Source organism: Camelus ferus, chromosome 6, assembly GCF_009834535.1.
Source record: "Camelus ferus isolate YT-003-E chromosome 6, BCGSAC_Cfer_1.0, whole genome shotgun sequence".
In the NCBI taxonomy this organism is placed as follows: Eukaryota; Metazoa; Chordata; class Mammalia; order Artiodactyla; family Camelidae; genus Camelus; species Camelus ferus.
Window position 1 is genome coordinate 57,775,646 of NC_045701.1, and position 16,247 is coordinate 57,791,892.

Here is a 16,247-nt window from a genome sequence, read left to right on the forward strand (position 1 = left end):
CACCGGAGAGAATCTGGCTTTTTGGTTGGATGTTTTGGACGACTTTCCTGGTGCGCATGCGTGTTGTGTGTCAAGGGCGGGTTTAAAGGAAAGTGGGTGTTGACCCGCGGGCAACTGAAGTTGTTGTCGGCTGAGACTTGTGACTGCGCCGTTGCCGAGCGGCCGGGAGACGCAGAGGAGTAAATTTAGGTGTCCGAGGGTTGCTTCTGGAGGAAGAGAGCTCTTAAGGTTCCTTTGCGGGTGATTTAAAAAAAAATAGCATTTTAGTTTTACATGTTTCACTCCCTCTTCTCAAATTTTAACCCCGCCTCCACATCTGGTTGCTTTTACGCTACCATCTCTCGGGTTGGGGTGGGGGTGCCCTGTGTTACTACTATTTTTATCGCTTATGCGGTCATTCTCTTGTTATCCTCTTTCAGATTGATTGGCACGATGCATTAATAGAGTGAGTGGGATTGTTGGGTAAATGTGTTCTAGTCTTCTCTTATCCTGGGTTAGATCCCAAATTGAAATGTCTAGCTTTGTGGTTAGTCTGTTTAGACATTGTTTTATATAAAAGTTGATGATTGCATGTTTCAAAATCACTTGAAATTCACCTTTTCTTTATCATACTCCCTCACTCCTCCCCCCCCCCCCCCCCGCTCCCCAACCCCCAAAGTCCTCAAAGCGGTGAAAATTTTGTTCTGAAGCTTTATGGACCCAGAAGAAAATACTATTCAGAACTGTCGGACTAGTTTTGTTACCAATAATATGAAAGGCTCTGAGTTTAGCCCGGAAAAGAAAAAAAAGGTTAAAATACCAGCGAGGAGGCTTCGTGAGGTAGTTTCTCCAAATCAGGGAGATAATTTGGCTTTGCTGAAAGATGAGCTGTCCTGTGTTCCTCCAGCGTTGTCTGCAAATAAACGTCTTTCTGTTAGAACGGGAAAGAACTTGAATGGAACGTTGCATGGTATGTGATTCCAAATAGTTTTGAACCAGTTTTCACGTCTGTAAATCTTTAGTCTTTATTTTCTTTTTTTTTTTTTGTATTTCAAAATTTAGAGGATTTTTTAATGTTTAAATTCCTAAGCATAAGATATGTCTAGTTTGTACAGGAGTTTGAAAAGTGACCCCATTCCCTGGGAAAATGGCCAGGCACATTCTACATTGAATAATATTAAGTAGATGGAATGAATAAAACATTTCCTTCTTTGTTTTTTCTTTGTATGGTTTTTGCACACTATTCTTGTTCACATCTGTGGTGGGCACACTTAACCAGTGTGATGTGTGCTTACTTTTCACCAGTAGAGCATTTTACCTTCTGTTTGGATAGTGGTATCCAGTTTGGCATAGTAGAAAAATCACAACTTCTGCCACTAGATCGTTTCCATGTTCCAATTCACTTAACCTGTCTGGAGCTTCCTGAAAATGAAGATAACATATGCTCTACCCACTTCACTGATAATCAAATTAATGAATATATGTGCAAAAATCAAACAAAAAAGCAGCTTTTATAATGCTGCTTTTTGGGAGTACAGCATAACATAGGCCTGCTGTTAAATCAGGCTTTTGTACACATAGTTTGTCCAGTATAAAGATTTTATTTTATAATATTTTATTCTTAGCTCACTTGACTATCAGTTCTGACCCCTTATTTTTCAAAATATCCGGTGTAAAAATCTTCATCAGGAATATTTAGTTACCTTTTAAGATTTTTGCATGAAGAGTGGCATCCAATTTAGGTCTTGAATTAATAGAGTTTATAGTTCTTGAATCATGCCTGTAGAGTTTCTAAAGGTAACATTTCTGATTTGAAAAATCACTAAAATTGATTCCTTTATTTTGTTAGGTTCATCAGACTTAACTTCTGCTACAAATTATCAGCAGCCTCCATTAGAAAATCCCACTGTGTCTGAAAGTGTAAGCAAAAGAATTCTTAATTATGATCATGTTAAAATTTTAAGTGTTATCACTAATGTGTTTTTAAATTATGTTTGATTAGCAATAGGCCTTGTTTTTATTTAAATTTCACTTACGAAAGACATGTTATTACAAGAAGGAAGGGTATAGGTCAATCGTAGAGTGTGTGTTTAGCATGCATGAAGTCCTGGGTTCAATTTCCAGTATTTCCATTTAAATAAATAAATAAATAAATAAACCTAATTGCGCGCTCTCCTCAAAAATAAAAATAAAAAAGAAGAAAAGGAATGTTTTTATATGCTATGATTTTGGCTTGAAGTGTTTGAGACTTTTGAAACAAAAAAAAAAACCTTCCATAGGATCAAAAATACTCATTAGTAAGATAATTACCAGCAAGAGAAACATTATAATTAAGAGAAGCTCATCTAAGGAAAAGGCATTCTAGACCAGAGACTTGACATACTGTTAGGTGACGGTAAAGGAGCTGTAACAAAAGTGAGGTGTGAATTTTATATCACTCAAACTGTTGTGAATTCTTTTTTTTAAACATTTTTTTTATTGAGGTACAGTCATTTTACAATGTTGTGTCAAATTCCAGTGTAGAGCACAATTTTTCAATTATACATGAACATACATATATTCATTGTCACATTTTTTTTCGCTGTGAGCTACCACAGATCTTGTATATATTTCCCTGTACTATACAGTATAATCTTGTTCATCTATTCTACATATGCCTGTCAGTATCTATAAATTTTGAACTCCCAGTCTGTCCCTTCCCACCCCTCTCCCCCTTGGCAACCACAAGTCAAAGTGTTGTGAATTCTTTTGGGTGCTTTGATTTTTTTGAGGAATCTTTAAGAAATAATAACATGAAATTCTTAACATTTTTTATTTATAATGCTGAAAAAATTTTATTGTAAATATCATATTCTGGTCATGCAGTCTGATTAGACATTGACCACTAGTTATAATGTTGGCTTATGTATTGTTAGTTTAACAAGTAAACAAGAATAATATTGAAACTATTTACTTATGAACTTTGTCAAAAACGCACAAAAAAAATTTATGATTTGTGCTGCAGTTGGTCCCTGAATACATGCCTAGCCTTTGGGTTGGTGTTTTTTGTTTCTTTTTTGAGCAGGCCTTATCTAATGATCAATGGTATCTGCATTCCATTATCGAAATGATTTCCCAGATGATCTTTGGAAGATTATCAGGCAGGATTTCATTAGATTTAATATGGGCTCACAGCTTATTTTGTGTAGTTTTCCCTAATATAAAATATGCCTGCAAAGCAAACATAGCTCATTATCATAGCTCATTTTACTGTGAATGCAAACTGCAATCTCTTTGCATTATGTTTTTATTTCGTAAGTGAGTGCTAAGATTGCAGTGTGTATTAATGAAACCATGCTATTCAATGAGAAAACTAAAGGAGTCTGTGCCTAATACGTTCACATTTTTAAGCTTATTTGTGTTTGGTCCTGTTCATACCTATTTCTCTCTACTACCTTTTCCTATTAGGGGCAAATCCTTATGCATGTTCAGAAAGAAAACAAAAACTTAAAAAAAACTTTCACTGTAGAAAATACAAAGGAAAAAGGAAAAAAGAAATTAACTAAAATCAACAACTGTAAACATTTGAGTATTTTTCTGTACATATATATTTTATAAAGTAGGACTATACTGCTTTATATCTAAGTAGTAAGATTATCTTTACATGCCATTCATTTTTTTCCCTAGAAACTTTTAATAAGTTTATAGAATTTCAGTGTATGTATTGACTATAGTTTGTTGATATTCCTGTCATTTAACACTAAGGTTCCCCCTCCTCCAATTTTTGATAATACATACAGCCAGGAGATGAACATTCTGGTATATATCCCAGGGCCTTAGATTAGTTTCTACATTTACCATTATTAGAGAAAGGATTGCACACATTTTTTGCAATCTTTCTAAACTGCCTCCAGAAAAACTGTATTAATATAAGTTCTCTGGAATTCATGAAATTATTTCCCCTCATCTTTACTTATACAGAGCATTATAATTAAGCAAAAAAAAAAATCTTTGCCATTTTGATAGATAAAAAAGACATCTCATTGTTTTACTTTGTATTTTTTTTTTATTACTAGTGAAGGGGAGATTTTTCTCATGTATGTTGTTACCTGTATTTATTCTTTTGTGAATTACGTATTTATGTGCTATGCTTTTTAAAATAATGATTTAGCAGGGAAAAATGTATGTTTAAGGAAGGTGACTCAATATAGAATGAACCTAGTATTTGAAAAGTTGTGGTGTCTTAGAACTGAATAGTATCTTAGAGATGAAGTCTAGGGTTATACATGTGAGCAGAAAGGTATTTGCTAGTAGATGTCAGTTATATAGAGAAGTCTTCTGAGAGCACATATGGCTCAGTGATAAGGAATACTGTGATTAATTTGTGATCTTGTGCCGTGCATCCTTACATACTTCATTCCACTCATAGTGAATCACATTTTCACATTTAAATATAGCCACCAAATGTTACATGAGTTGCTCTGCTGGAAGTAGCAAATCAGGATTTGAGTCTGAATTTCAAGGCCACAGTTGTTTGCTTGTTCATTTACCCATTCATTCACTTGTCTGACAGCTCATTACTCACTCAACAAATCTTTGAGTGGCTTCAAGTTACATAAGCATTGTGTTGGTGCTGGGAGTTAAGTATATAAAAACACACAGTCCTGTCCTCCTGGAACACAGTAGTCACATAGCTAGTAAATGGTACTTGATAAATAGTAAATCATAAAGTTTATTTCATTTCTTCCTTTCATATCCTAAAGGGTTTTTCTAAAGATGTTACAGTGCAAAGGTTGCCTTTGAATAAAACGGAGGAGAGCAACAGACAAAAAGGTAAAAGTATAGATTTGATTTTTTTGTATGTGGTAAAATATACATAACATAAAATTTACCATTTTTACCATTTTTAAGCATACAGTGCTGTGGCATTAGATACATTCACGTTGTGCAGCCATCATCACCATCCATCTCCAGAACTTTTCATCTTCCTCAACTGAGTCTCTGTATTCTCAAATACTAACTCCATTCCCTTCTCCCACCATTCTACTTTGTATCTCTATAAACTTCACTATAACTTCTCTGTATGGAATCATACAGTATTCATCCTTTTGTGATTGACTTATTTCACATAGCATGTCTGCATGATTCATCTATGTTGTAATGTGTCAGAACTTCCTTGGTTAGGATAGAATTTTAGATTTTTAGATGTTCATTGATTTTTTTTTAGATATTCATTAAATAGCCTTATAGTTTATTCTTATTATTTTCATTTTAAATTAATTTTTTCTTCCAAATTCAGCTACTAATGGAAATCTCTAATGTCCAGAAAACAGTTTATAATGATAAAGGTAATTTTATTATTGCCAATCTGTTGAATAGTTTTGGTATTAGATATCTGTTTACAAATGCTGAATTCAAGTTTTGAATAGTCTTTGGTAAGAGAATAGATTTAAAATATGCTTTGAAAAAATTTATTTCATGACATTTTAAAATTAGTTGGTTTTATTTTCATCTAAGAGTTTGAACAAATGTCCCCAGTTTGACCCCAGGTGTTTTTACAGAATTTTTTTCCTGCAGAATAGGGACTGTTAAGACTATTATTACTCAGTCACTTAATTTGTTCCTTGCCTTTTTTTAATTGAGAAATCATATTGCTGAATTCCTAAACATTTTTCTTTAGTTAAAAAGTTTTTCTTTGAATAGCTTAACAAAATTTAATGAATTTTCAGGTGTCTAAAGTATATTTTTGTGTCTTGATTTTGCAGCAAATGACATATTTATTTCTCAGTACACCATGGGACAGAAAGATGCTCTAAGAGCAGTTTTAAAGCAAAAGTAAGTTTCATTTACAGAAAATAGATGGGCCATTTCTTGTGTTTCAATATGGTTCTGTAAAATCAGCTTCATATATACTCTGGACCTGGCAAAAACTTTCTTTTTAATATGTGAAATATGTATTGTGTGGTTAATCTGTATAAAGCATTTTTCATAGTGCTGAGCACGTGTAAAATACTCAGTGGCTGTTAACAATTCTTATAGAAGAGGTACTGTTCTCAGCACTTTATATGCATTAATTTATTTAATTCTCTCAAAGTCCAGTGAAATAGATTCCATTACCATCCCAGTTTTACAGAACCCCCATTTTATATATGAGGAACCCGAGGCCCAGAGAAATTGATTTTTCCAAAGCCATTTCCAAAGCCTGGATTCAAACCCAGGCAGTCTGTCTTTAGAGCTCGCTCTCCTAGTCACTTCATTATACTACTTACAGCAGTGGTCAGGTAGTTCCAGGTATACGATACTTGCTATATACTGTCAAAGGACATTTACACTTTTTCTGGTTACGATTTGAAACAGGGACAGGCTTAGCATCTGGATGAAGTGAAGGGAAACCACAGCTGCCACTTTATCTAAATGCTCCCTCCCAACGTTTATCTTAAATACCAATGAAATACAAAACCAACTTCAGAAATAGCAGCATGATAAACATGAAAGACTACATCGCTGGAGGCTTTTTTTTTTTTTTCTCATTAGTGGGGATGGAATGAGATACACATTCTTAGCCTAAATGTATTCTGCTGCTGAACCAGAGCAGTGTGGGCTGGGAAGCCTCTTAGAAAAGAGGAACATTTTTACTTACTATTGAACTCTCATTTTATTCATAAAGGAAATTTTATATTACTTTTGTAAAATGGAAAGTCAATATTTTGAATAATACAATTAAATATACAACTCTTAAAATAAAGTTTATTCTTTTTTCACCTATAGTTATCTGTGGTGTATGTATTATACTCTAGGAAACACTGGACTAACAAAAATGAATACTGCCTGTAAGCCACAGGAGTGTGATCTGAGCCAGCCAGTTTCACAACTGGTTGTTTGACATAATCATGTTTTTCCTTTCTACATTTGATCAGCCTACAATTCCCAACATGTGATATGGTGGTTAGAAGGGGAATCTGGGTGGTAAATTGTATCCTGGGGTTTATAAATATATAAGAAAAGGCAGAAGTATGGACATGAAGTGTGGTGCAGTTTCTCAAATTCTATACTTGAACTAAAAATTGCAGATTACATCTGACTCATTTGGACAGAAAGTGATTACCACTTCCAACCAGCTAACCCCCAGTAGAAGTGGCTGCTTGCAGCCACAACAGGGACATTATCAGCTTGCCTTCAAGTCAGAACTCTCTGAACTGAAATCTCTCAAACTTCTCAGAACTCTCAGACTGGAGAGGGTGAGGTTGTTCATAAAGAAGTGGAGAGGTAACTGTGAACACTACCCTTCTTACTCGTTGACTGTAGAACTCTTCCCGTTTCAGGATGAATGAAAAGAATTAAAAAGCAAAACAACTATAAGGGCCTTCTGAGAAGGTAATTGCAATGTAGAGAATAATAATTGAATCAGAACTATGAAAATGACTCTCAAGTTATTAAAAGAAAGTCTGATTATGTCTCAAGATACAGATTTTACTGTAGTCAGTGTCACTTGATTTTTTTTTTTTTTTTGAGAATGGTAGATAGAATCTGGCAAAGTGATTCTAAAATTTATGTGGAAGGACACACAGCTGGGAATATATATATGTACTTTTAAGACTACATATGGTTGAGTATAGCTAATTTTGGAAAAACAAAAGCAGAATGATGGAAAATTTGCCCAATTTGATATTATAATATGCTGTAAAGTTGTAATAAAAGGTAACAGACTGGAGCCTTTTAGGAACGAAGAATCTGCCCAGAGTATCTAGAACAAGGGTAGAATGTTCCTACATGTGGCTGGAGAGGTGAGCAAGGGGCTAGGTTATTAACTACTTTAAAGAAGTTTGGACTTTAAGGGAAATGGCAAATCATTTAAAAGTTGTAAAAGTATGATACATATTTCTTAAAAGGCTCACACAAGTAGATATAAAAAAAAAAAAGAGGACTGGAGTCCATGAAACCAACTGGCTATAAATTTTTCAGGAATTTTTTTGAGAGATGAATTAGATTGGCCCTGAATACACTAGGGAGTGGTGGAATGAGGGTCAGAATCATGCTGCGTTGGAGAGAAGTAGGCAGACTTGGAAGGTGATTTGGAGATTGACAGGAATTAATGATTAGATGTGAGAGTGAGGAAAGAGCTAAGGATGAATTGTAGATTTTTGGCTTGTATAGATGCATAATGAGTAGTAGTATTCATTGAGAGAGGGAATTCTTGGGGGAAATGAATCTCATTTTGAGCATGGGCAGGGGTTTGAGGTACCTATGAGAAATCCAGGTAAAAAATACCGAATAGGAAACTGAAAGTAAAGGTCAAATTCACAAAGGGGGGTTAAAACGCTAGAAATCCAGATGTAGAAGGCATCAGGTGTAGGTGGTAGTCTAAGCCCTGGAAATGGGTGAGGTGATACAGTGAGAGTGTAAGTAAGAGTGAAAAGACAGATGTCATGAGGTAGGGTTCTGAGGAAACCAGACCTTTAAGAGATGTGCAGAGAAAGCAGTCTGGCTTCTAAATGCTACTTAGGAGGTTTATCCAGAGACATCAGACAGTATGGTATTAACAAACCCAAGGGAAATGAGGTTCAAAGTTTGATAGCTGCTTAGAGGTAAAGAAAGATAAGGACTGAAAAATGTCCATTGAATTGAGCAAGGACTCTTGGTCTTGGTGAGAACAGTTTTGCTATAGTACTGGGGTAGATGCCCGATTCAGAGGATTGAGGAATAAAGGAAAAAGTTCCAGAAAAAGACTAGAAGGAAATAGTTTCTTCTGAACGGGAGAGTTAGGTGCATTTTTCTAGCTCTTTACACTTAGAAGCTCTTTACATGTGCTACTTTGAGCATTTATTAATTTGATAATTGGAAATAAAAATTTAAAGCCTATAATGAAGTTGGTCTCTAGCCTTATAATGTTATTTTTCTTGTTGGTTAATTTTATGTATTAATGTAGAATTGAGAGCTTAGAGGGTAAGTCCCATTCAGGCTTCAGACAGGAATTCTAAAAGATATGGATTATCTGAATTGTATTTTCTTAGTACACCAGTCAGTCATTTATATATATATAGAGTACCTACTGTGTTCTCTTTCATAGTTGCTATTTGGTATAAAAGAAATCGTGTCCCCTTCCTAACCCCCTCCCAGGTTGCTTAGAGCTTGTTGGGGAGAGAATATGTACATATATTGAGGAATGTGTGGCAGAACTGTGAGAGGAGACATTCAGTACATCATTAAACTGTTCTGTACAGATGTTTAAACCATGGGATGGCTGACTATCAAGCCTCAATTGTGTGGTGTAGGCAGGAAATGCAAAAGGAATTAATGAAGGGAGAGATCAAGAGGGAGTGTTGTAAGAACAAGCTTATTGAAAAAGGTAAAGCTTGTGTTGGATCTTAAGGAGAAGGGTAGGGTTAGCTGGGTGAAGAAGGCTGAGAGACAGAGTGAGAAAAAGCTGTGGGAGTGGTGCAGCGTAGTCTGAGAGCAGTGTGACTTGGGAGAGTTGTTTTCTGAGGGAACAGAAAGTACAGTGTACTTAGGAACTTAGGGCACAGCCAGAGGATGGAGCGTGTGGAGGGCCAAAGAGAAGAAATTAGCCTATTCAGGTGTCTTTAAGGAATGCTTTTAGACTTTTGAATGGTGGAAAAATGTGTGTGGGAAGTTTTTAAGAAGTAGAAAGTGGAAGAATGAAATAGTTGGCAAGAGACGATGAAGTTTTGTACTGGAGCGGAAGAAGCACGAAGGGAGAAGTGCTCTCTTGAGAGAGAAAGCTTGGTGTCATGGGAAGGTCTCTAGGAGTTGGCCCTGCCTCTGCTAGTTACTAGTTCTGTGACTTTGATCGAGTAAATCCATTACCTCTGTGTGTGACAGTTGCTTCATCTGGAAAATTAGAAGTTAAGAAAGATAGCCTATTGGGTTCCCCTGCCTCTTTAATTCTGTGACACTGTTCCTGCAATTGTGATGAAGTAATTGACAAAACTTGATGACTCGGTTGGGTGTGAGAAGGTAAGATAAGTAAGTAAGAAGGTAACTTCAAAATTTTGAGAATGAAGGAAAAATGTTGCTCTTAATAGAAATGAGGCAATATCAAAGAGGAATGAGTTTAAGAGCTCTGGGCCTTCTTTAAAAATCAAAGGGTGGAACCACCATTCAGCAGCCAGAGATGGAGCTCACACCGGCTGATTTTACTTAGTCTTACCTAGGGGCTGTTCATGTTTGTCAGTGTTTCATTGTTTTCTTTTAGGCCAAATACAGAACAAAGTTGACCAGTACCCCCGCCCCTTTTTTTAGGGGTTTAGTTGAATGTCTTATTGTGATAGTATCTATTTGCTGGACTCATTTTTAATCCTGACTGCTCAGTAGTGTGTTCTGTGCCCATTTTAATAAACTAGGTGACATTTATTAAATCTAAATGAGGTAGAATTAAGAAAATTATTTTCATCAGTGTTAACAGCAGTTCCCTCTTGAGTTGTCATCCTTTGGGAGTAAAACTTGATACCTAAATTCTTAGAGCTTTTTCTACATGTTTTAAATTTGGGATTCTTGACTATAAATCACTGTAATTGTGCCCATGTCTTTGGCATATGTGTCAGCCTTACTTTCTGATATGTCATTGTCTTTGGGGAATTATCTTTTTTATTTCTTTAGTGTTTAGTGACTTTGTTAACCAAATGACTGATGAGATGCTGACAGCGAAAAACAGGGATTTAATTTTTTTTTAAATGGAGAAAGCTCACCTTCAGCAGATTACCACTTGTAGATAGTTCTTGTAATGGTTCAATGTAGCTTACTGAATAGATTGTTACTCCTTTTTAATTACAGAGCCCAAAGCATGCCTGTTTTTAAGGAAGTAAAGGTACAGCTTTTAGAAGATGCTGGCACAGAAAAGGATGCTGTCATTCAGGAGACTAGAACTTCCCCCAGTGGAATAGACTCGGCTACAACTGTGGCTGCAGCTACTGCCGCCGCCATTGCAACTGCAGCTCCACTGATAAAAGTATGTATTTCTTCCCAGGTAGTCGTAACTGCTTGGTAAAATGTAAAGATATTTATTAGAAACTGACTCTGAAATTGTGTCCAGCCATAGCCTGAGGACATTCTCATTGCTCTCTGTGGTTGTGCATCATTTCTCAGGAGTTGTGAGACTTCTCCCTCATCCCTGTGTTAGTGCTAGGAAATCCTGGATTTTCTCAGTTTTAGCACCAAAAGTATCTCATCTTAGGAACCCTTTGGTCCTGGCACCTGGGGTGATCGGTCATCCTTATTTTAGAGCTAGAAGAGACCAGAGACATGATCGATGCCAAAGTCTTCAGTTTGTAAATGGGAGAATCGAGAAAGAGGTCAGAGTTGGCGTAAGGTCTTAGAGCTAATAGGTGGCAGAGCCAAGACTTCTGTCGTCACTCAGTCTTAATAAGTGAAGTATGGAAAGCTACTTTGTTTTGCTATTTCCTTCTTTTTAATTTCCATTAAGTGTTTAATTTCCATTTAAGAGATACAAATTCTGTGTGACAAATTTGGCTTTTTTTTAAATGAGAGAAAAGATCTATTTAAGGACAGCTATCCTCTGCCTTTTATTCTATGGTTTTAAAAATAAAGGCATAAAATCATGAGAAATTTAGAGGATAAAAGCTCTGGTTTGATAATTTCTCAATAACAGTTGCTTAAAGTAAGTTTTCTAGTAACTGTATTTTTGATATCTTTGGATATTTTTATTGTTTTAGGTGCAGAGTGATTTGGAGGCAAAAGTCAATTCTGTTACAGAATTACTCAATAAGTTACAGGAGACAGATAAACAACTACAACGTGTTACAGAGCAGCAGACAAGCATTCAGAATAAACATGAGAAACTACATTGTCATGAGCATGAAAAGCAAATGAATGTGTTTATGGAGCAGCATATTAAGCATCTTGAAAAATTACAGCAGCAACAAATAGATATTCAGGTATCTGTAATAAAGCGAGAACATGTCCCATGACCTTTTATCACTTGTATCTCTAAACTAACATTTATTGATTATTGTGATAGCTTATTAGATTGTAACCATTTTAGTTCTTAAATAATGATTTTCTTGCTCATCATTCTCTGTGTGGAGAACTCTGCACGTTCTAATTCAGATGTTCTGTGAGACCTCTTCTTATAATTAGATTATCCTTCTTTTGTGGTTACCATTTTTAAAGGTTTATCTCGCATTGCAGTTATTTGTTTACATTAGTGGTTCTTAGTTTAGGAATGAGCATCAGAATTACTGGAGAGCTTTATACATACACATGCCTGTACCTCCCAGAGATTCTGAGACAGCAGGTCTGAGATGAGTCCTGGGAGTCCTTAAAAGCTCTCTTAGATGAGAACCACCTGGTATACATACATATTTGCTTCTCCATTTAATTAATTAAAAAGAATGCATATTTTTAGTGCCTTTTAAATATGAGGCTTTGGGCTAGTATAAAAAAGAAGAGTTAGCCTCATAAGGAGGTGGTGGTATAGTTTCTTACTTATTTTGGAACTTCCAAGTCCTGGGACACTGTCAGCGCCGCTGGTGTAGTGGTATCATGCAGGATTCCCCCCAAGTCCTGGGACACTCAGCACTCAGGTACTCATGTACTTTTTTTAAATGTGTTAATGACCAGCATTGTAAGTACATTGATTTAACTTTTTTCTAGTTAATATGCAATTTTAAAAATGATTAAAAATTAAAATACAATATTCAGAAGAAGATACAAAAATAAATTTATTATAGTTCAAAATGTTATCACAAAGTGAACACTAATGACCTATATTTTTTCAAGACTTCTTTATAAGACTTGTCTTGAACTTTTCGTGTGGTTAAGATAGTATTTTTATTGGAATGATTATGGGCATATAAAATAAAATTTTAGTAAGTACTCAATACATGGCTGAAATTGAACGTGCAGCATGTTATCTGGTGAGAGGCAAGGAGTGGGTCTGTCAGAGCCACTGAGTGGGTCCACATCCTACAAATAACTTTACTTCTCTGAGTCTTGAGTTCTTTACCTAGGAAATATTTTATTTTTTTGTTCAGGATAAAATAAAATGACACACTTGAAAAGCACATTGATTTCTTAAAGTGGTCCTAAGTGCTTGGCTGCCATTCATCCTTCCTTCCATAACTAAACCCATAATTTATTAACTTTCTGATTTGGAAGAATGGAATCTTTGCTAATGCAGGCATCTTGTTTATAAAGCTTATAATTACAGAGAAAAGTGATGTTTCAGTGACATACTAGGTGTATTTGTAGTTCAGTACAATGAAATGAAATTTGTTGAGCCTGTCCATCTGTTTTATATAGAGAGATTCTGACACACTTTTAAGGATTTTGTAAAACTATAAATCTTTTTAGGTTTTTCTTTGCCTGGCATAAACTCTCTCTTGAAATCAGTTTTATTAGGTATTTATACATTTCAGATATTTTAATTAGTAGTGCTAGAAACTGTTGTCACTAAGCCTGGCTTCTATTTTATTTGAATGCTTACTATCAATGGTTTTTAAACCACAGTTCAAATGAAATCTTACCATCCAGGATATAAAAGATGAGATGTTTTAGTTTTAAATTCTTTTTTTGCAGTAGAGGTCTAGGCTGAGAGCCCCTTCCTCCTGGTCCTCTCACAGCTTGCTTCCCTGACCCTGAGCTGTCTCTGAGATGAAAAAGAGGAAACGAGATTTATAATGGTTAAATTAAATGACCAAGGTCACACCCCAAAGCCAGGCTTAACCCTGGTCTTTGTGATACTATATCCTTCCAGTGCCATTGCTGCTACAGTGGATAGTTAACATGTAACATATGCATTTTCATTGTTTATTGAATCTAATAGATTGTTTTCAAGTCCTGTAATAAATGTGAATGTATTTTGTCATCTCACTCTTCCAAATGATATTTGAAATTAATAAAGTCTTTTTACATTTTTCTAGACTCATTTCATTGGTGCTGCACTCAAGACTAGTAGATTTCAGCCTGTTACACTACCTCCTTCTAGAGCAGTGGAAAAGTATTCTGTAAAACCAGACCATCTGGATTTTGGTGGCAGTTGTCTATCTTCACAGAACACTTTTGCTTCCAAACAAGGTAAAAATTTGTAGTTCTCTGTGAATGAAAAATGCCAGCTATGAATGAATGTTCTTTGCAGTAAATAAGCTGTAAACTTTCTGACTAGATTGTAGGAGACTAAGTCTTTGTTTTTATAAAGCTAGTTCTTTTTTTAGGTCAGATAATTTTTAGGTCATTTTGAAACTTGTTCAGTCACGTTATGAATTATGTCCTAGTTTATGGTTTTAATTAATAACCTTTTTCAGAAGCACTGATGCATAAATTTAGAAAAATTTTTCTTGTCTAACATCAAAAATCCTTGTCATCAGTTCTCCAATTTTCTGACAAACTGCATATTTACTATTTTTCTTCATTCTGTCAGGAGAAAAACCACCTAAGTACAATTATAAACTATTTCTAAATGTTTTCAGAGAGTTAGTAATGCAAATCTATTTTAATGGAATTTTTTAAATCTCTTTATAATAGCAAAGGAAAACATAGCTTACTTGTATTATATCTTTGGAATTTAAAGTACATGAAAAAATGTATCTCCAAATTATTGATATTTAAATAATGAACTAAGGAAAATTAAAGGCCTATCCCTTTAATGATATATCAGTCCATGTAGTATGGTTTCCTGACATTTGATTTGTTAGAACATTGTTGTATTACAGACATATTAATGATTCCTTATGCTTATAAAGTGCTTTTTGCAACAGATGAGTGGGCCTTAAAAAACTGTTGTGAGGTAATGTGAGTCAATTTTTAAGTCATAAAGGGATGAAGATGAAGCACAGAAAGGTTATGACTGCCTGCTCAAGGTCACCTGACTTGAGAGTGAGAATGTCAGAGCCACGATCAGAATTCAGGTTTCCGTGTTCACAATTTATAGTTCTCTAACATGTCTTATAATAACTAGAGTGGGATCTCTATTTTCATTATTTTTCTTTAAGTGATACTTACTAGGCAAATCAGTATGACACAGCCATGTGCCTTCTATAGAAGTCTATATTTGTTTCATACTCAGTTCCAGATAATTACTTGCTCCTAATTTTGTTTTTTTAAGACTTGAGCTTTAAAGGAGAAAGATGTCTGTTTTATTGGTTGTATCCTGAATTTATTTCTTTGTGTATTTTAGTGATAGTAACAGGAATAAAACAAAAAATGAGTAAACTAAAAACTCAACAAATCAAACTTTTTATTTTTCTATGCCTTTTCTTGAGTGTACATCATTTTTATGTGTGTATAATTGTAGCATAAATATAATTCTGTATTGCTTTTTACTAGCATCAAAAATATTTCCCATGTTTTATATAGTTATATTCATAACATTAATTTTTAATGACTAAAGGGTAGTATGTTCAATAACTACTTCACAATTTGCTTGAAAATTGTTGGTGGACATTAAGGCAGTTTTTAGGGTTTTTCTTTATAAATAATACTATAGTGAAAATCATCATATATTGAATGTTTTTTCTTTTAAGTTATTTTCTTAAGGTAAATTCCTGAGAGTAAGATTATTATCAAAGTATATAAAAATGTTGATACTTGCTGTACTTAGTGCCAGATGGCCTTATCAGTTTTCATTGCCATGAGCAGTGTCTGGCTCTGCCATTTTCACAACAACTCAGCACTGAATATTGTCATATTTTTTCTTATTTTTTAGTTATAAGTGAAAGTGTTTATAGTCTGTATTTTTTTTATTTTTAGTGAGGATAAAGTTATTTGTATATATTTGTTAATAACTTGTGTATGCTATATAATTTTGGTTTTATTTTTAAAATATGGGTAAGAGTAACACTGCAATTTAAAATTTTTTTAAAAAGCAAGTTAAATTTATAATTTTCTTTATTTTCTATTAAAGCACCTTCAAGAGAGGTTGAAGATCTGGATTTTGATAAACAGAAATCTCCTTTGGAGACACCAGCACCTCGCAGGTTTGCTCCTATACCTGTTTCAAAGGATGATAAAATATCAAAGAGGGAGAATCCTATGGAAGAAAAAGAAAATATGGAGATGTCACATCATACAGGTAATAAAGCAGTGATAATTAGCACCCACTACTTTTATTAGACCTGTTCAAATTAGGACCAGATTTCTGCACTCCTGATTTATAATTCTCTAATATGCTTTGTAGTAACTAATGTGGGATCTCTATTTTTAATGCTTTTTTAAGTGTTAAAGTGGTCAAATCAAACTTATTTAGATTCGTTGTAGAAGGAGTTGGAAATACACCTTTATAACTATTCTGACTATCTTCTATAGGTTATTACTTA

General features: G+C 34.6%; 1 protein-coding gene across 6 annotated transcripts in view; it reads left to right on the top strand.

Annotated features, from left to right (window-relative positions):
* Positions 1 to 86: 86 nt before the first annotated feature.
* The window catches only part of KIAA0586 (KIAA0586 ortholog), a 94,053-nt gene continuing 77,892 nt past the window's right edge, over positions 87 to 16,247 (top strand). The window contains exons 1-9 of one of the 6 annotated variants that reach the window (XM_014560143.2): positions 92 to 228; positions 659 to 949; positions 1,829 to 1,899; positions 4,722 to 4,791; positions 5,724 to 5,793; positions 10,750 to 10,924; positions 11,649 to 11,870; positions 13,857 to 14,010; positions 15,836 to 16,003. In XM_014560143.2, the coding sequence (XP_014415629.2) occupies positions 694 to 949; positions 1,829 to 1,899; positions 4,722 to 4,791; positions 5,724 to 5,793; positions 10,750 to 10,924; positions 11,649 to 11,870; positions 13,857 to 14,010; positions 15,836 to 16,003 (1,186 nt within the window). In that variant the 5' untranslated portion in view covers positions 92 to 228; positions 659 to 693. Of the gene's footprint in view, positions 950 to 1,828; positions 1,900 to 4,721; positions 4,792 to 5,723; positions 5,794 to 7,280; positions 7,333 to 10,749; positions 10,925 to 11,648; positions 11,871 to 13,856; positions 14,011 to 15,835; positions 16,004 to 16,247 lie in introns of those variants that run through there. The other 5 variants (XM_032482112.1, XM_032482114.1, XM_032482110.1 and 2 more) reach the window with 5 other exon arrangements.